This window comes from Chenopodium album, chromosome 15, assembly GCF_948465745.1.
Source record: "Chenopodium album chromosome 15, dcCheAlbu1.1, whole genome shotgun sequence".
Taxonomy (NCBI): domain Eukaryota; kingdom Viridiplantae; phylum Streptophyta; class Magnoliopsida; order Caryophyllales; family Amaranthaceae; genus Chenopodium; species Chenopodium album.
This window is the reverse complement of record NC_137848.1, coordinates 50,453,738-50,473,922: the sequence shown is the minus strand read 5'-3', so window position 1 is coordinate 50,473,922 and position 20,185 is coordinate 50,453,738. Positions and strand designations below refer to the sequence as shown.

General features: G+C 34.8%; 2 protein-coding genes across 3 annotated transcripts; one reads left to right on the top strand and one right to left on the bottom strand.

Moving 5' to 3' along the window:
• The first annotated feature begins 207 nt into the window (after nucleotides 1-207).
• Nucleotides 208-6,598, top strand: LOC145583290 (serine carboxypeptidase-like 45). 2 transcript variants are annotated; one of them, XM_081640510.1, is made up of 10 exons: nucleotides 208-530; nucleotides 629-730; nucleotides 843-938; nucleotides 1,049-1,141; nucleotides 1,273-1,343; nucleotides 1,436-1,720; nucleotides 1,973-2,094; nucleotides 4,515-4,607; nucleotides 5,145-5,262; nucleotides 6,246-6,598. In XM_081640510.1, the coding sequence occupies exons 1-10, from the start codon at nucleotides 284-286 to the stop codon at nucleotides 6,402-6,404; spliced, it is 1,386 nt and encodes a 461-aa protein (XP_081496636.1). In that variant the 5' UTR covers nucleotides 208-283; the 3' UTR covers nucleotides 6,405-6,598. The 2 variants fall into 2 exon arrangements, with proteins under 2 accessions (XP_081496636.1, XP_081496637.1); XM_081640511.1 differs by lacking the exons at nucleotides 5,145-5,262; nucleotides 6,246-6,598 and adding an exon at nucleotides 4,865-4,924.
• Nucleotides 6,599-6,960: 362 nt separating this feature from the next.
• On the bottom strand, nucleotides 6,961-10,022 carry LOC145583291 (10 kDa chaperonin, mitochondrial-like). Its single transcript, XM_081640512.1, has 3 exons — nucleotides 9,814-10,022; nucleotides 9,154-9,293; nucleotides 6,961-7,231 (listed from the first exon to the last, which is right to left on the bottom strand). Exons 1-3 carry the CDS (start codon nucleotides 9,916-9,918, stop codon nucleotides 7,183-7,185), a joined length of 294 nt encoding a protein of 97 aa, XP_081496638.1. The 5' UTR covers nucleotides 9,919-10,022; the 3' UTR covers nucleotides 6,961-7,182.
• Between the last annotated feature and the right edge of the window lie 10,163 nt (nucleotides 10,023-20,185).

Below are 20,185 nucleotides of genomic sequence, written 5' to 3'. Positions count from 1 at the left end.
ACTGAACTGAATTGAAATAAATATTTTATGAGAGAAGGAAATTAGAAACTAAATTGAACTGAACTAATTGAAGCTGAAGTAAAGTGAACTGAACTGAACTGAACTAGACTGAATTGAACTGAACTAAACTGAAATTAAGCTGAAGAGAATAGTCAGTGATAACCACACTACAAAAATCAACCAAAGTTTCATTTGATTACTATATTACCTTATCATAATATTCTACTACTAAACATAATAAATACTTGTTTTTTTCTTTAGTTTCTTTCATAAGTGTAGCAAAATGTTGTCTTTCACAAAACTCATAACTTTTGTAACCCTTTTATTATGCAACTTTGCATTACAAGTAACTCCATTATCATCTCAAGATGATAAAATCACAAGCTTACCGGGACAACCTCCTGTAAATTTCCAGCAATTTTCGGGTTATATCACTGTCGACGAAGTCGAAAAAAGAAATCTTTTTTACTATTTTGTTCAAGCTGAAACTAACCCTTCTTCCAAACCCCTTGTTCTTTGGCTCAATGGAGGTTATTATTTTTTTTTTTCCCACTTTTTTTTTTTTTTTTTTTTTTTTTTTTTTTTTTTTTTTGGGTATTATATATTTAATTTTTGTATATTTTTACAGGGCCAGGTTGTTCATCTATTGGAGCAGGAGCATTCAGTGAACATGGACCCTTTAGACCAAGTGGAAATGGATTGATTGAGAATGAGTTTAGTTGGAATAAAGGTAAAGTCTTTATAATTCAATTTTTTGAAAAAATTAGCTAATGCAAAAATGTAATTAGTATATACCTAATTAGTTGGTTAATATCATTGTTATTGATTTGATTTGATTGCAGAAGCAAATATGTTGTATCTTGAATCACCGGCAGGAGTTGGGTTTTCTTATTCTGCTAATAAATCATTTTATAATGGAGTTAATGATGAAATGACAGGTCTTTTATTTTACTGATTAATTTCATTTCATTATATGTTTTGTATATTTTATCTATTAATTACTTGTATTATTTACTGATGAAAATAAATGATAAAACTATATGTTCAGCAAGAGATAATCTGGTATTTCTTCAGAAATTCCTAGCAAAATACCCAGAATACAAGAATAGAGATTTGTTTCTCACTGGAGAGAGCTATGGAGGTCATATTCTTATTCCATAATCTTTCATTTTTTTTTTTTTGTTACCACCAAAATAGTATATAGGACAATTATTAGACGACACTTACTCGTAATTAATATGTTAAAAGTTTGTTTCCCCTGTTTAAAAACAGGACATTATGTTCCACAACTTGCTAACCTTGTACTAAAATCAAGCCTCAAGTCAAATTTGAAGGGAGTTGCTGTAAGTGATAATCAATGATTAACAATTTAATTATGTGATTAATTAACTTTATTTTGGTGATTTATATGATGATTATGCTCCTAAAAATGCAGATAGGAAATCCACTGCTGGAGTTTAACACTGATTTCAATTCAAGGACAGAATATATTTGGTCTCATGGACTAATTTCAGATGCAACATATGAGCTTTCTGAAAAGATATGCAATTATTCACAAATTAGGAGACAATCACAGAAAGGATTTCTCTCAGCACCTTGCAAATTAGTTATTTCACAAATTAATAGTGAGATTGGCAAGTTTATTGACTCGTACGATGTCACTCTCGACGTTTGTTTACATTCGGTTTCTCAACAAGCTCATGTACTAAGCCAAATGATGGTAATACGAAGTACAAAGTTTTCATTCAGTTTATTCGTTATTGGTTCTTGTCATTGTTTGTTCTCTCTTACGCATGTTACTTTAACTCGGCTAGCTAGAATTGTCATACACGATTGCACGTCGATCATTAATGAAAATGTTGCATGATATTGTCTTAAAATGAACTAGCTAAGTGTTAATGAGTTATATATCAATGTTTGAGTGTCGTGTATTCAACAGAGATACTTGACGCATTGATTAATTTAATGGCAGGATGAAGAGAAAATTGATGTTTGTCTAGATGATGAAACAACCCAATACTTGAATAGGAAAGATGTACAAAAAGCTATGCATGCAAACCTTATTGGGGTAACTCAATGGGCTACTTGTAGCAAGTAAGATTCTTCTTAAATATTCTATTTTTGCACCAAAGATTCTGTTATAACATACAATACTAATTTGATAACTTGTATAAACATGGCACATTGATAAGTTCAAGTTGCATTGATTAGATTGGAATTTGTTTTTGTAGAAATTTGAGCTACTTTAGATTATTAGAATATAGGATTTATAGGTAAAGTTCCATGTGAGACGATAATATGTAGAATTAGAGATATTCCATTTAAATACATACAAAATAGTTTTTTGCAATAAAACTTTGATAATTTATAATAAGAGATTAGGCTGGCGATAACTCGTGACTTTTTTGTCATGACCTTTTTATCACGTTGGTGGTAGGTACCACGTCAAAGATCAATTAAATCAAAAGTTTAAAATAATTGAGTTTTTAGTTTTTTATAATTAGATTTTATACTCTATTATTTCATTAGCCGTAAAAGTATACTTTTCTGAAGATAATGTCGTTTATGGGATTTTTATATGTTAGTTTAAAACTTAAAATTGTAAGTTGTATTTTTGTTTTTATTCACACGAAATAGTAAAAACATCTAATATTATTTAGTTATAAAGTTTTTGTGGTCCAAATTATAAAAAATTTGTAAAAAATTCTTTAGTAGAATAAAACCAAAAACTTATATCAGCCTAGCAGCGGCAGCATGGGGGTTAGAGTCAGCATGAGTTGGTCATTGTTTTATTTGACCCGTGAGCATCATATCATGTCTCAATTCTCAAGTACTATGTATGCCACCATTATTTTGCACAATATTCGACTTTTTCCGTTAGATAGATCTACGATTGTATGCCATATCAATATGATAGACCGTAATATATTGATAACACAATAATTAAGCATAAGCATAGTAGTACTCCATTCAACTAATCTCGTTCGAACTTAACTGAATTCACAAGTATGTGACTTTTGGGCTTTAATCTTGATTTGAATGACAATACAAGTTGTAAGATGAGATTTTTTTTTTTTTTTTTTTCTTTTTTCTTTTTAAGATAGGATAATTTCCTTACAAGTTGGGGGGAAATAAGGGATCCAACTTGCTTGGAGTGAGAATCGAACCCCTCTCACAGGGGTGGATGGAGGCCTCCAACCACCGGGCCAACCTTGATTCTCAAAAAAAAAAAAAAAAGGAGAAAGCAATTTAAGTGCACAAAGTAAAACACATACAAGAACGGTTCATTCATTCAAAGTAAGCTACATCCACCAATTAGTGGTTCATGGAGGCGGATGTACCATGCGCATGGTACATCCGTTCCAAAAAAAAGTGGAAAGAACATTGTATAGAGATGTAAAGAACATTTAGTTAAAATGAAAAGAAAATTTAGTTAAAGTGAAAAGAACATGTTATAGAATTGTAAAGATTAAAGAAATGAACATAACACTATCTTATAAAGAACATTAGATCATCTTCAACCTTTGTCACATTATTCTCAAATTCAACATTTATCCAAATTCATCAAATTTTAAAAAGAAAAATAAACAATGAATTTTATGATCACAAAATATTCTAATACAAATCTAAAGTAACACAATTAAAGAAAAATAAATTCAAGACTTCATTCAAAATTACCTTCAATCTTTGATTAACAAATCCACATATTCACCTTCATGAAAAATCACTCCATTAACAAACATTGATCAAAAGCACCACGAAACTCGATCTAAATGCACATCCATTGTCTTCTATTAGAAGAATTTCTTTTTCTCTATAAATTTTCTAATTCTCTCTCTAAGATTTTTATTCCTCTCTCTAAAATATTCAAACAAGTGAAATTAAACATGAAGAAATATATAAATTTCTATTGAGATTGGGAAATAATTACTAAAACTTTTCAATTATGGAACAAATAATTCATTTAAAGATTGAAAAGCTAGATGTTCTTTAAAAAGTACTACTCTGTATTATGTTTTTTTTTTTTTTTTTTTTTTGAATACAAATAATATTCATTACATTATATATCATGTTCTTTATTAATATTACGGATGTTCTTTAAATATATACAAAGAACATAAAAGTAGATTTTTTTTTACAAAATAGTCATATGTTCTTTACAAAACAAATACATGTTCATTACAAAACAACCATATGTAATGTTCTTTATTAAATAATGATATGTTCTTTACAAAACAGCTATATGTTCTTTACTGAACAACTATATATTCATTCCGCCTTTTTTTTAAGGAAATCCGGATGCACCAAGCATGGTGCATCCACCTCCATGATAAAAATTTCATACATTCACTGATGGAGAAAATAGGAGCTTATATTACTCGACAATACTAATTCTTTGATATACATGTAGTCATGTAGATAGACTTTCATATAGCTTATACTCTAGTATTGTTAATTGGTTAATTTTCTACCATTATATTTTAACAATGGATGCTTTTGTAACAATGGTATAGTGTACTCAACTATGACATGGACGATTTGGAGGTTCCTACTCTTCCACTACTTGGTACTTTCACTAAAAGTGACGTAAGAGTTTTGGTTTACAGGTAATTTTACTAATTACTTGACAGAGTTTGATATTTTATTTTCTTTAAAAGGGTAAATTATACGTAGTACTAAGGTTATGCTAGGGCAATTTTCTCTCAATATTAACCTCTCTACCTCATTTAAAATTCATGTAATTGTAAGAGTATATGCTGCAGAGTACGTCTTAACTGTGTTGTCTTAGATATACAAGCTAAGTAACAATCTTTCAACCTTGGATAATGACTTCCTACTGTTACGAATACCTTTTTTTTTGCAGTGTACCTACAGAAATTGAAAAGGGACAATAGCCACTAATTATACTACCACCGTTTTATATTATCTGTAATAATTAGATATTTTTCGTCTCTACTTTATGTCAAATCGTTGTAAATAATATAAAACGAAGGTAGTAGATCAAATATTCCTAGTTTATACAAGTAATTTACAAGTATGTGAATGCTCTATGGTTTTTTACATGTGACCAATTATGGTGGATATCCATGGACTTGAACTTCAAAAGATCATTCCATTTGATTATTTTAATTCTATTTGTGCAGTGGTGATCAAGATTCAGTAATACCATTCATTGGAACTAGAACGCTTGTAAATGGATTGGCGAAGGAGTTGGGACTAAATACTACTGTTCCTTATAGAACTTGGCTAACCAATAGACAGGTCAATTTTTCAGTTTTTTGTATGATGATCATGCATTTTACAGAACTAATAATCACGTTTATAATGCAATTTGAACTAGTAATGTGATAAACTTTAAACTAGAACCACCATAGTTGCTAGTGAAACTTGAAGTCCAAGAACACTTTACATGACAAATCAATCCATACCAATTTACCCCAACCAAACTCAAAATTATTCTGAAGTTACATGACCTTTACCCTATTCTAAATCAAATAGACTTCAATTAAATCAATGTTAGTTAAAGTGATGTATTCCCTCCGTCTCATTCATGTTTGTGTTTTTTCACGATATTTAAGAATTAGGAGGAAAAAGTGGATAATGTACATTAATAAAAGTGAACAGTACAATCATAGACATAAGTTAGAGAAAGAAAGTGGAAAAAAGTACAAAACATGTGCAAAATTCAAAGGTAAATTAGAAAGTACAATGATTAAAAGTTAAAAAAGTGGGTATACTAGTCTTTACATACTATCTAAAAATAGAAACAGGAATAACATTTTGAATCTCTAAAATAAGAAAGCAAGAAGTATATTATGGGATGAAGGAAGTATATGAATAGTGTAAAAGTCAAAGTATTGCATTTAAAAGAAAATGAAAGAGTTACTTCGTACTTTGCATGAGTACATGACCATTTGGGGTTTTTTTTTTACATATACTTGTATGTAGGATAGATTTGAGTAGAAAATATCTCGTCAAAAAAAAAAAAAAAAAAAAAAAAAAAAAAAAAAAAGAGAAGAGAAAAGATTAAGTAGAAAATAAGTGGTTTAAAGCTAAGTGATCGAAAGCTAAATAAAGAGAAATAGGCATATAAATAAGTGACGGAGGGAATAAAAAATAAAAAAAAAAATAAAAAAAAAACTCCAGTTATTACATGCCATTAAGGTGACCAAATTCAAGCGTTTATTACGCCTATTATTGAAGTAAAAAGAGGAGGACAAGAACTAACATCTTAATTTTGGCAGGTTGGTGGATGGACGCAAGTATATGGTGACATTCTTGCATATGCAACTGTAAGAGGAGCTGCCCACGAAGTACCATTTTCGCAACCCGCTCGATCTCTCGTGCTCTTCCGCTCCTTCCTGGACGGGAAGCCACTACCAGATGTCTCACTTGCTCAATAATCTAATGGACCAAAAATTATAATCACTAAATTTGATTCGGCCATACCTCATAACAGAAATTTCAGAAACCTCATGGATTGATTTGGTCATAATCAATTACATAGATTAAGTCAATAATACAAGAGTGCATTGCTAATTTACTTAATGCAAGAAATTTCAATGATTAACGACTATCAGATACCATTTTTTTGCTATTTGCATATGTTGTGAATTGTGATAGCATTCAACTGAACAAAACCAAGATCAACCAAATCTTCGACTTTATAAGCTAAACAATTTATCATGGTGAAACGAAATCCATGAAATAAAAATCTGATATACAATCTGCTGTCACTGCACCAAATTAATCCTGATTCAGAAATGTTTAGACGTATGTATTTATTACAAAGGTAAGGAACAACGAATTTCAGGAGATGTATCGTGGTTCACCATACATGGCTTGTATAGTTGTATACAACTCAAGTACATGTTTTAGACATACGAAAATCCAACAAAAATTTGAGTTCAGATAAACAATATGGCCAAAGAATTTGAAAAAAAGTAAGATAAGTTGTACTTGAAAGAAGAAACATAATATTTTGAATCCATAATACAGTTTCGCATTCAAGTAAAAAACACTGGTCAATCCGCAAAAGGATAAAATCGCATTCTATCACATTTTACTATCTTGAATATCAATTCTAAGATAGCTGCTTCATTAACAATGTGCAATATTTAAATTTTCCTAAGATAACAAATCATAGGGTGTACTTGATCAAGCCAGGAAATGACACTAAAATCAGTCATGCAGTGTTCCCATTATATCTTCATCTCGGTACAAGTGATACCTGCATTACATAGAACATCATCAGGATACATTTCCAACATTGGTGACTACTGACTAGTTAGAAGAAAATCAGGCATAACTTAGATGCATTTTGGAGTATACTATACATATTTTAGAATCAAAATCAAGATAAGTACTGTGCCACGAGAGATGCAGAGTCATAAAAGAGATGAGAAGTGGGTAAATGTATGAGCTCGGAAAATAAAGCACTATCTTTTAAAAACAACTAAATTCAGTAAATGAGGAGATAATGGAACACAAAACACAGCAAAATATATTACTGAATGCTTCGTTGTATAGGCCAGTGCCATACAATGCTACATCATACAATGCCATACAGTGCCATACAAAACACACAAAACACAATTCATGCCTGATAAACTATGCTACAATTCATGCCTAAGGGCAAGGTTCTTTATTGACACAAGTTATTAGCCTACTAGAGGGAACACAATACATTATCGGAGCTTCTAACTATGCAGAAAACATCTCAACCCACAACCTATACAAGTCCAAACTCCAGCTCTGTCTCACGTATTATAATTCCATCTTTTTATTACTAAAAGTCAAAACTATCTTTTCTTGATGCCCCAAAACAGAGAAGTTCATATTAATACACGCAAGTGTTTCAAATCCCACCTATGTAAATGATGGCTGGATGAAAATAAAAAATGCAACACAAGAAAAATACCACTACAATAAATAATGTTGGTTTATTAATCTTCCAAAAAACTTGACGATAACAAGAGGTAAAAGACATGAATTCTGCAATGAGGATTGAGGAACAATGAACATGAGCATCTAGCATGATATGCATGCTTTAAGACTCTCAATCTTCAAGTTTTCCCAACCAAAAATCCTGATGTATGCATCAATCACATCATGACGACTTTATCTTAGTAACTGGTTTATCCTCCAGCTAAGGTAGCAACACTTTGTTACCTTTTCCCTAGTTTAACGAACCCTAGACTCCTAGTATCCTCCCCCTATTCCTCTTTTTTTTTTTTCTTTTTTTTTTGTTGGGGAGGGGGGGGGGGGGGGGGTGAGGGGGGACCAGAGGGTGTATACAGAGAAAATTCCCATTAACATTTTATATTAGCAAGTTGGTCCCTAATATAGCAACATACTCAGTATCAGAAGTTCACATTGCTTGATATAATTCCCCACTCCCATCAAAATAGAAAGAAAAGAAAAGGCAACAGCTTATATATCTTCAAAGGTCATTAACACGTTAAAAGTTTAAACACTTTTGGTGATGTTCTATTCAAGTCAAGCAGAGCTTGCTGATGCCTTGATGGTAGTTATAAATTTTTGAAACCCAACGTTCTCATTTTAAAAAAGAATTGAGAGCTGGAAAACAGCATAGTGGGTAGATATGATATGATAATTACGTCACTTCTATCAAAAACTTAATTACTTATAGTATATTGACTAACTTAAAATACTACGGAGTACTAAACCCCATATGTACTAAAAGCAGGTACTATACTCTTTTCCACGAAATACTTGCTTAGTTGCTTAAGCATTTAAACAAATGCCATAAATCTTTTTTATTTTTTTCATATAGGACCTTTAATAAGCAAATTTAAAGATTACGATATTTTATTCCTAGTGCAGATGGATCATAGACACACACTTGGATACAACAGGAAATACATTCCCTTCACTACACATTCTAACCAATGTTACCATCACATAGACTTCCCACATTGAATACCACACAAGTAGAGCAAATCTATTCAAGTTACAACTACTTTCATCTGGATTTAGTTGTCATGTTTGTAGAAATAGCACCAAGAGTACATGTATAAGCATGAAATCATCAATCAAGGATCAAGAGTCAAAGCATTCAATTACAGTAATTTGACTAAGAAATCACCATCTCGAACAAAAAGAAAAGTGCATGGAGAAAAATAAACTCACTCTTTTTCACCAAGCTTCACTGTAGTTCCTCCGTATTCAGGAAGGAGTACAGTATCCCCTTCTTTGACAGCAACAGGAATATGATTCCCTGTCTTGTCGCGAAGGCCGGGTCCAACAGCAAGAACTTTTCCAGAATTCAGCTGAAATCGGATCCAAGCAACAAAATTCAGTAATAAATCCTTTAACTATTAACAAAAACCAAACTCCCCAAAACAAAGCATCATAAACAAATTTCACATCCAGCAACAGCTTGGAAATAATACTCAATTAACCTATGAAGAACAAACATACAATTAATTTGCATAATAACCCCAACATCTCACAAATCACAATAATTCAGATGAATAGCAGAACATACTGCCATTGTAATCAGCAGATATTTTAATTAACAATAAAGTCGATCAGAATCATAAAACCCAATAATGTACCACAATTTTAATCTAAAATAAGATGAACCCATTAATTTTTTTCGCATTTCGTATACAATCTAAGCAGATAGATTTCAAATCTACCAATTTGCAACATACCCATTACAAAATCAAGCATAAAAACACATTTTTACAGCAATTCCCCCCATAAATTAGTCATATGAAAGCAGAAAACAACAACGAAATATAAATTTGAGTAAAAATTAACAGAAATATTGAAGGAAATTGATACCTTGTTGCTGGTCTCAGGGAGTAAAATTCCGGCATGAGTCTTGGCAGGAGGAACAATCTTCTCTACCAAAACTCTGTTCAACAATGGCATCAAACGCTTCGCCATTTTTTTCCAGAAAAATCACAAGAAAGAGGAAGGTGAAATTGACGGAAGAAAAACCCTAAATCAGTTCACTAGGGTTTATGAAAGAGATTAGGGTTTATGAGTTATTTAGCCTAAATTACAGAAATGCCCTTTTCGTCAACAAATTAGAAGGTTCTAGTCTTCTCTAGTGATGTTGGTGATTATAATAGTAGATTGGCCCAATTGTTTTTGGTCTTAGTTTCAATTCTCTTATCTTGTGGGCTTCTTTTTTTATGTGTTGAAATACAACTTTTATATGGGCTACTAAGCATAAATTTTAATTAACTGTTATTAACATCATCGTGGTTGTTCTTATCGTGTCTATTATAGTTCCGAGTGTACAATTTGTTAAAGATAATTCAAGAATGTTGAATGTGGTTAAGGCATGTGTTTGGGTGCGTGAGATACACGCTTGGCACATTACATAAGCCATAAAATCATGACGCATGTGAAAGTATATTTGAGTGTACAACTCAGAACCAAGTGCAAAGTTAAATTGATGTAAAAAGAATTAGTAATTAACAGTTAACCAATTGTATTAGTTGATTATGGTTAGCTAGTTGTTTAGATGGTTTGACTAGCTTATTGTTTAGTTATTCATGTAAAGTTAGGGGAATAATTGTTAGATAATACGAAGTATTTACTTTATTGTATAAAACTAGTGTGTGCCTCGAGCCATGCCCCGGGTTGCTAGTATGTGTACTTTCTTTAATTTGATAATTATGTTCGATTGTTTGTATATATAGTTAGTGTGTGGTTCAGGCTCGGGTGTAACTTTTTTTTTTTAAAATAAATGAATTATATTACCTCTAATTTCCTTAATAAATGAAAGGAAAATACTACCTCTGGTCCAATTTACTCACAACAAAAGGGGAAATTGCGGTTCCTAAGTCAAAAGATTTTAGGTATAGTTAGTGAAAGATAAGGGCATACACTTTCCAACAAAAAAAAATCAACTAAACTTAAACTAATAACCCACCACCACTAGCACCACCTGCAGCACTGAAATACCCACCACCACCACCCAGTAGCACCGAACCACCATCGCACCCACAAAACCACCAGTGCAACCACGAAACCACCAGCGCAACCACAATCTACAACCCCCGCACCCACGAAACCACAACCGCACCCACAATCTGCAATCCCCGCACCCACAAAACCACCACTGCATTGAGGAAACCACCACCGCATCAACAAAACCACCGACCCACGGAACCCGGTGATCTGAAACCACGAGCCAACCAACAACCCAGCACACCGGCACAACCAACCCACCGAACCCCCCGATCTGAAACCCACGAGCCGCCGATCTTAAACCACGAGGTCGCCGATCTTAAACCCACCAACTTTAAAACCCATGACACCGCCGATTTTAAACCATGAGGAAGGGGGAGAGAGAAAAATCATTATCTTCATTATTTACCGACGACCCCCGCCACTTTTAACACCACGAAACCACCATGAAAACGGGTTGGAGGAGAAGAGAGAAAATTAGAGGGGATAAGGGTTTAATTATTTAAGCTTGGGGTTTAATCTAATGAAATCAGATTTGTAATTTAATAAGATTGTTTAAAAAAAAAGTGTAACACCCCGTATTTTCGAACCATTATTTTATGTGTGTTTCAACCTATGAAGCCAAATTTCTGATTTAAATCTCAATTTCTAAATCAAATTGTTAATTTAATTATTCAGACCGTTCTTTGTTTTAAAGGTCATCCCAACCTTTTTAGACTCTAATTATAGTATTTTGACAAAACGTTTGAAAGGTATTATTTAAAAGGGTTCTATATTTGAGTTTAATCATTTCAAACTATATTTGACTTATCTGAATTGATATTAGCTTTAAAGGGTGATTCCTTAAGTTTAAGTGTCAATTTAGATATTTAACCTATTAAAATTGATACAGTTCATCATGGGTGATTCCTTGACTAAAGTGTCAATTCTATATGTATAAAATGATTTAGACGTTTTACGTTCAATTGTATCAATATCGATAAGTAAGGTGGTATTGGGTGATTCCGTCAACTCGTTTATCGAATTGATATTGTTTATAAACTATTCTTTATTTTATATTTATAAAACTCATTACAATGTCCTTTAATTATTTAGGTCATTATAAATGAATAATATTATTGGTTTCGCATTTCATCTTTTATGTCGCTTTTCGTTACATATGAACTATATATATATATTTTCTGTATTGTAATTTAAATTATTATTTTCACTATTATTATTGATATTATTGAGATATCAATATTATAATCTATATTGTTGTTTTTGAACGCGTTTTAAAATGCCTTCCGCTACATTCCTTTTCTAGTCTAGTTTCGAGCCAACTAGCATTTATCTATGGGTCGGGTTTTTCCCTTAAAACTTTCATGAATAAATAGATTAAGATAAGTAGCTTTCCTAATCTCATTCTTAAGCCTAAATTAATCATTCAATCAAGCCCATAAGTGTAGCTTAAGTTAGGGTTATATGAAGCTCATTTAAAGCCCAATTTCTCTCCCTTTTCACGGCAGCCTTAAGGCTGATTATTGATCAGTTTGTAAAGCCTAAACTCCCTAATTACTCATGTAATAAAACCCCCTTTACTCCTCTTTAAGTGGCTGTCCAAGACCCTTCTTCTTCCTCTCTTTTAAACGTACAAAACAAGATGATTGAGCGTTCTTTTCGCTGCTTGCATCTCATCTGTTTCTCTCCTTCTTTCCCTCAAAATTTTTGTGTGATCTCAAGGCTCAACCATGGGGATTTTCGTGGTTAATTTGCTGCTGCTTTTCCTCTCAAATTCGAGCACTCAATTGTACTCAAGAACATCAAGACAAAGGGGTGAATGGAGCTTCGTTTGGGGCGTTTTGATGAGCAACCCTTGCTGCACTTTAATCTGATTTTTATGGCCTTCATATAAGAGGTAACTAGCACTATTCCAAGCTTTAGAAATCATGGCTAGGATAGGTTAAGGCTAGGTGCAAATTAGACTTGTTTAGATTAGAAATTCGTTGTAATTCAAGGTGCTAGAATTTCATGTTTGTTTGCTGTTTTGTGCGTGAGAAATGAGGGTATTTTATTCATGTTTTATTTCTGGTTTTTATGCTAGATAATCATGCCTTGAAGTGGTAAATATATTGAGACTTGTTTCCATAAATTGGTATTTGTTTTTGGTGGGTTTTAAGCATGATATGTACACTATGTCTCACAAAATTGCTGCTGTAATTTCTGTCTTTGAGCATTGCGTTTTCAGCCTTATTTTCCCTTGATTTGGTTTGTTTTTGTGCCTTATATGGTATAGCATCATGTTAGGTTTATTCCTAAATTAATTCATCATGTTTTTGTGTAAGTTTGAATGAGATTATTTGGTCAAGTGTGAGCATAGGTGCTGCTGCCATTCAGTTGGGGAGGAGTATGATTTGAGTGTGTTTAAGTAATGTATTGCCTAATTTTTATGCCAAATCTTTTGCCTATCATGGCCCATTATGTTTCTAGAGTATGTATGTTAATGGGCTAAGGTTAATTATGGATTTAAGGTTGGTTTTGGGTGGATTTGTTGTGCAAGATGCTGCTGAAATTCTTGTTAGGGGCTGCTGCCTTTTCATGTTGTTTACACCATGTTAAAGTCATGAATTTAAGCTTATCTTGTATGTATATATTGCCTAATATAAGGATTAATATGTCATAGTTTTATTTTATCATTTTAGCATTATTTGAGTGTGTTTATAAAGTGTAACGAAGTGGTATGTTTGCTGCCATTTTTTGTTATTAAATAAGTTGTCGACGTCGTTGTGCTTTAAAGAAGAATAACACTGTTTTTAGCACCGCTTCGCCAAGGGTTGTGTACGGAGTGTATTGTGATAATTTACCATAATTAGCTTCGTACCCAAATCCAGACAATAAGAGTGACACCTTGTTACGATTTATAAATATTTTTTTGTATACTTTGAAGAATTTTGAAGTTAAACTCTTTTGAAGAATTTTTGTTGAAATTTGGTCTTAGAAGTAAAGACTTGCAGTGTTTTAAATTAGGGTTGATGATCTCTAAGTTTGTTTGGATGATTTTTTTTGAAGAATTATTTTTACTGTTTTATATGATTCGTGAGTGTAAGACAACCGTTGGGCTGCGCAATTCAATGGTTGGAACATGCCAACATCTTGGGCTGTGGAATTCGAGATGTAATTTTCTAGGTTAATTGTTGTCGTCCGGAACTACTCGGGCTGCGGAATTCGAGTAGGAAAACTGGGAGTTTGGCCATTCTCAGACGCAGACGGCTGCGGAATCGTCTGTAGGTTCGCCCTGACAAACCTTTGATGGTGGGCTGCGGATTTCACCGGCGTTCATATTTTATATGCTTGCCTCACTATGGATCAGTTTTCGAAAAGTTAAAATCCTCTATTTCAAAATTATTACACTTTTGAGAAGGTCTTAGTCATGAATTTTTCTTAATCTTATTAAAGAATCTTTAAAAAGTGTTAATTATTGTTTTTATGAGTTTATTGATGTGTTTTGGGTGTTATTTATTCTTACGCTGTAATTATTTGGCAATATATTTTACTTTGTTCAAAATACATGTTCGTTATGTTTTGTATTATAATCATGTTGCAGGTTTTGACTGGTATTTCTATCTATGTGTCTTATCATGTTTATCTTGTCTATATTATATTATGAAGTTGTTTGACATGTATATATGTTGTATTATTTATATGTATGCTTCTATGCTTTATACTATGCTTAGCTTTGTGTTTCTACAAGTTTTGGGAGAACTGCTAGTTACTCCCCACTGATTGTGGAACCTAAATGTTAATTGCAGGTGAACAGTAGAGTGTTTAGTTTGTTCCCTAGTAGCTTTATCGACTATCTTTTGATGTCTTTACCTCTCTTTATGAGATAGTCGAATTTGAGGTTGTTCAACCTCGTTGAAAGTTTTATTTGTTCATTTGGGATTTCTTTCTCTTTATTATATTTTTTTATTTATTAATTTTTGTTATTTATTTATTTCCTTTAGTTTTTCGTAACCTTTAGAGTGACATCACCGTCTCGACGTTATTTCCGCTAACGTCTCGCCTTCTGTTTTAGACGGGGTGTTACAAAAAGTAAGGGTATATTGGTCATTTACCACCCAAAAAATGCTAAAAAAGGGAAGAAATACAATTGTTGCGAGTAATATAAACCATCCGTTTTAGGAAATTGTTGTGAGTAAATTGGACCGGAGGTAGTGTAATATTATGTGAAATTTGAAACATAAATAAAAGTTGGTTGTGATGGTAAATGTATTACCTTTATGTATAGGATGTTATGGGTTCGAATCTAGCTCAAAGCGTATTTTATTTTGTTAAATGAGAAGTGGCAAGCTTACGTGGCACGCATATATTTTGGATAGTGACGTGACATTGTGACATGACGCATATACTTTGAAAAGTACCACGTGACACCTTTCATTTGAAAAGAACACCTTTTAATATATAACTAGTGTGTAGCCTGGACGATATCCCAGGTTGCTAGTTTGTACTTGTTTAATTTGCTAATCAAATTCGACTGTTTAGATAGTAAGACTTGTTGGTTTTGAGTTTAAGTCTTGCTATAAACATTTTTTATTTGTCAAACTCATTCATTACATAATGGAAACAAATAGTATAATAAGACACAAATTAACTTATGTAAGTTAACTATAATTTTGTTGGATAAAAAAACACATTTAATAAATAGCTAAGATGGTAAGACTCTTAACTTAAGACTTGTTGGTCTTGAGTTCAAGTCTTGTTATAAGCATTTTTTAGATGAAAACCTAATACATATGAAAGTGACATGTCATGTTTATAATGACATATGGCGCATATTGCTGACATGTCGAACTTGAAAAAGGTGACACGTAGAACATATTATGTTTTAGGAACGCTTTTTAATATATAAGTATAGATATGTATAGATGATTAATAAGAACATTGGAACAATTAATTGCTTGGTCAATTTCTTAGAACCCTTGATAAAGAGCAGTTTATTTGACCTACTTTAGGAGTATAATAAACTTATATAATTATTACTAGTATTTGTGAAATATTTTAATTAAGGTTATGTTCAATTCAGCTTATATAAGTTGATGGAGATAAAAGGTGGTGGGAGAGAAAGAGAGAGAGAGAGAGAGATGGGGATAAAAGGTGGTGGATTGGGGTCCATTAGCTAATAAAAAGATATAGGAAAAGAGAGATACATTTATGGTGAGAACTGCATCATATAAGCATCATTATAATCTGATAGATATTATATTTAGATAATATTTGTCGGATATATTTGTATATATTTTGTATAATTATCTTATGCGATTCCCTAACGTGATGAGGGTTAGGCTTGTAACATTATATAAAGTGATTAATGGTACACACTCCAATTTGAGGAGTTTTTCCGAAATCTAACATGGTATCACAATTTTATGTTTCAATCCTAGGATTTTTATTTTTTTCCTTCTTGCTTCCGCTACATCTCACTGCCCTTCCTTCTTCCTTCACTGACCGAATCTTTATTCTAGCCCCAAACTATGACTAAAGATGGCGACACCACTCCTCCACTACCAGTGAATGAATTTCATCCGGCCCTCACGGTCAATAATATCAAGAATGCGATCCCAATCACCCTAGACTATGTTACGTTCAATATTCTAGTTGGGTGATTGTTTGAGAACCATTCGTGTGCATATAATGTGCTTGACCATATTGATCTCAAAACACCCAAACTGATAGACATCTCTGCTGCTCTTTGGACTCGTTTGGATGTGATAGTAAAACAATGGATTTACAGAACCATATCGCTTGATCTTCTAACACAGTCTTGTCTCTGAAATCTTCTGCTTAGCAAATTTGGGACCGTATCAAAGATATTTTTCAAGATAACAAGAGTACTAGGGTAGGGATGTCAGTGGGGCGGGTCAAGTAGGAGACCCGCCCCATCCCCGCCCCAGTGAGGCGGGGATGGGTCTCGGTTTGGCGGGTGGTGGGGCGGGGATGGGGATAAAAACCATACCCGCCATGGGTGATGGGGCGGGGGTGGATTTTAAGTTATACCCGCCCCATCCCCGCCCCGCCCCACCCGCCTCACTTCGTACCCGCCCCATCCCCCCCTCATACCCACATCAATATATCTTTTAAAGTAAAATTACATACTTTTGTAGTATTTATAAAATAATTACGTAAAATACAATATTAATTATAATACTTTGTACGACACTAATATTGTAACACAAAAATGTGCGTAGAACGTTTATTTTATAATTCGTGTTAATTATGTAGGATTGTGTATTTGAGATACGGAGATTAGGTGGATCTTGGGTGGGGATTAGGCGGTCTTTGGTGGGGATTAGGTGGGGATGGATATCCAAGTGGGGGATGGGGCGGGGATGGTTTTGGAGTTGTACCCGGTGGGGCGGGGATGGGGATGAAAATTGGACCCGCCGCGGGGATGGGGATGGGGACGAAAATATTAGGTGGGGATGGGGATGGGAAGGCCAACATCCGCCCCGCCCCGCCCCATTGACATCCCTATACTAGGGCAGTGTACCTTGAAAATCAATTCAATACTCTTCATCTCGATAACTTTTCTAATGTCACTGCCTCCTGTCAGCAATTGAAAAGCATTGCCGATTAATTAGCCAATGTAGACCAGCCCGTCTCCGAACAGAAGATGGTTCTCCGTTTGGTTGCAGGTTTGAACAAGACCGATTTTGATACGGTGGCCACCATGATCGCTCAAACACATCCGTTGCCAACATTCAATACAGCCCGATCCCGACTTTTGCTAGAAGAGACTCGCCGAAATTATGACATGTCACCACCGCCGGCGTTGTTTGTTGCCCAACAATATCTGTCACAGCCGGATTCTCCTCAACAGCCGCAACAGCCATCAGCCGCCGGCAGGGAAAGCGGAAACTCCAGGAAAAGCCGCGGTGGCGGCGAAAAGGGCCGAGGTAAAGGTCGAGGTCGAGGCGGACCTGGCCGTGGTGCCCAGTCAAACCAGCAACAGGAATCGAACAACCAACAACAGTGGCAGCAATAGCCCAATCCTATTGGGCAGCCTTGGGCCTAGCAGCAGTGGCCCAATACTCAGCGGGCTTGGCAGCACCAGCAAGCATGGGCTGTACCACCTGCGCCCTTTCCCACAACGGGTCCGTATCAGCCCAAGCCCGTCCTAAGCCACCCACCTCAGCAGGCCTACTCCATGGGGCCAGCCAACTACGGCCCGCCGATGACTCCAACGGAATTAGGCAGTGCATACTCGTCAATGGGTCTTTCAACTCCGGAGAATGGATGGTACATGGACTCGGGTGCAACCTCCCATATGACGAACAATGCCGGTACACTTCTTCCCCTTTTAATTTGAGAACTAATAACCATATTTTAGTAGGCAATGGTCATCACATTCCAATTACTGGTTATGGTCACACAACCCTTCGAAATAATTCCCTTAGGCTCAACAATGTTCTTCTTGCACCACAAATTATCAAAAATCTTATTTCTGTGCATAAATTTACTTCCGATAATTCAATGTCTATTGAATTTGACCCTAATGGTTTTTCTGTGAAGGATCTTCGTACGGGGAGGGTAATAACGAGATGCAATAGTGTCGGGGAGCTATATCCAGTCGCCACAAATACTCCAAGCACTTGTCTAGCCACATCTCTCACTGCAGTCACCCCTTGGCATGATCGTCTAGGACATCCCGGGGATTCTTCTTTAAAGATTCTTAGGAGCAATAATTTTATTTCTTGTAATAAGGAGCACAACCCCTCTTTTTGCATTTCATGTCAGATAGGAAACCATGTTAGACTTCCTTTTTACGATTCAAATAATAATACTTCTTCTGCTTTTGACATTATTCATGCTGACTTGTGGACATCTCCCATTCGAAGCATTAATGGTCATAAATATTATTTGGTTCTTCTTGACGATTTTACTCATTATGTGTGGGCTATCCCCCTTTCTTATAAATCTCAAGCTTTCCAAAGTTTCATAAACTTTCGACAATATGTGCAAACTCAATTTGAGCGTCCCGTCAAATCTTTTCAAAGTGACCACGGTCGCGAATTTGACAACGACCTTTTTAAAAAAATTTGCCTAGATCATGGTTTGGTGTTTAGATTTTCTTGTCCTCACACCTCTTCCCAAAATGGGAAAGCCGAGCGTATGATTCGAACCATTAATAATGTCAAACGTACCTTATTATTCCATGCTTCTTTACCCCCGTCATATTGGTCACATGCTCTTGAGACGGCCACATATCTTCTCAATATTTTTCCAACTAAATCTCTTAAGCATATGACCCCGGCCCAAGCATTGTTTTGTAAAAACCCTTATTATGATCACCTACGGGTTTTTGGTTGTCTATGTTTTCCAAATCTCTCAGCTACAGCTCCTAATAAATTTGCTCCTAGATCCACTCCTTGTATTTTTTTAGGGTACCCCTCTAACCATCGAGGTTACAAATGTCTAGATCTTAAAACCCGCAAAATTATTATTTTAAGACACGTAACCTTCAATGAGTCTTGTTTTCCCTACAAATACCTGAAGAATTATTCCTTAAAGGATTATGAGTTTCTGGCCTTCGATGACACATCTCTTCTGCTCACTCACTTTTATTTGCAGTAGCTCAATTCATCCCCTCAAGCCCAACCAAACCCTTCGAATCCTCAAGGCCACACCCCTACCAGCCCATTAGGCGCTGGACACCCAGCGGCCCAGTCAGTACCTCCTAGCCCAGGCCCAGCGGGCGCTGGGTCTCTAGCGGCCCAGCCAGACCCTACCAGCCCCAGCCCAACGGGCGTTGGGTCTCCCGCAGCCCAAACTCCTCCATCTCCTCTGGGCTCACCTTCAGCTAGCCCAACTCCCCCATTTCAGCCTAGTCTACCCGCAGCCCGCCAATCAACACTCCTTTCTAGACCAAGTATTCTGTCCTCACCCCAAATGCAAACCAGGTCACGTCATGGCATTATAAAGCCAAATCCTAACTATGCACACTTGACCATTGAGCATATATCCCCGTTACCCAAAAATCACAAACAAGCCCTGCAGGACCATAATTGGAATGCCGCGATGTTTGATGAGTATAGTGCTTTAATTAAAACAGGGACTTGGGATTTGGTACCTAGGCCTACGGGGGTGAATATTGTTAATTGTATGTGGCTCTTTAAGCATAAATACAAGTCTAATGGTGACCTTGAAAGGCACAAAGCTCGTCTTGTATGTGATGGCAGGTCACAGGAAGTTGGAG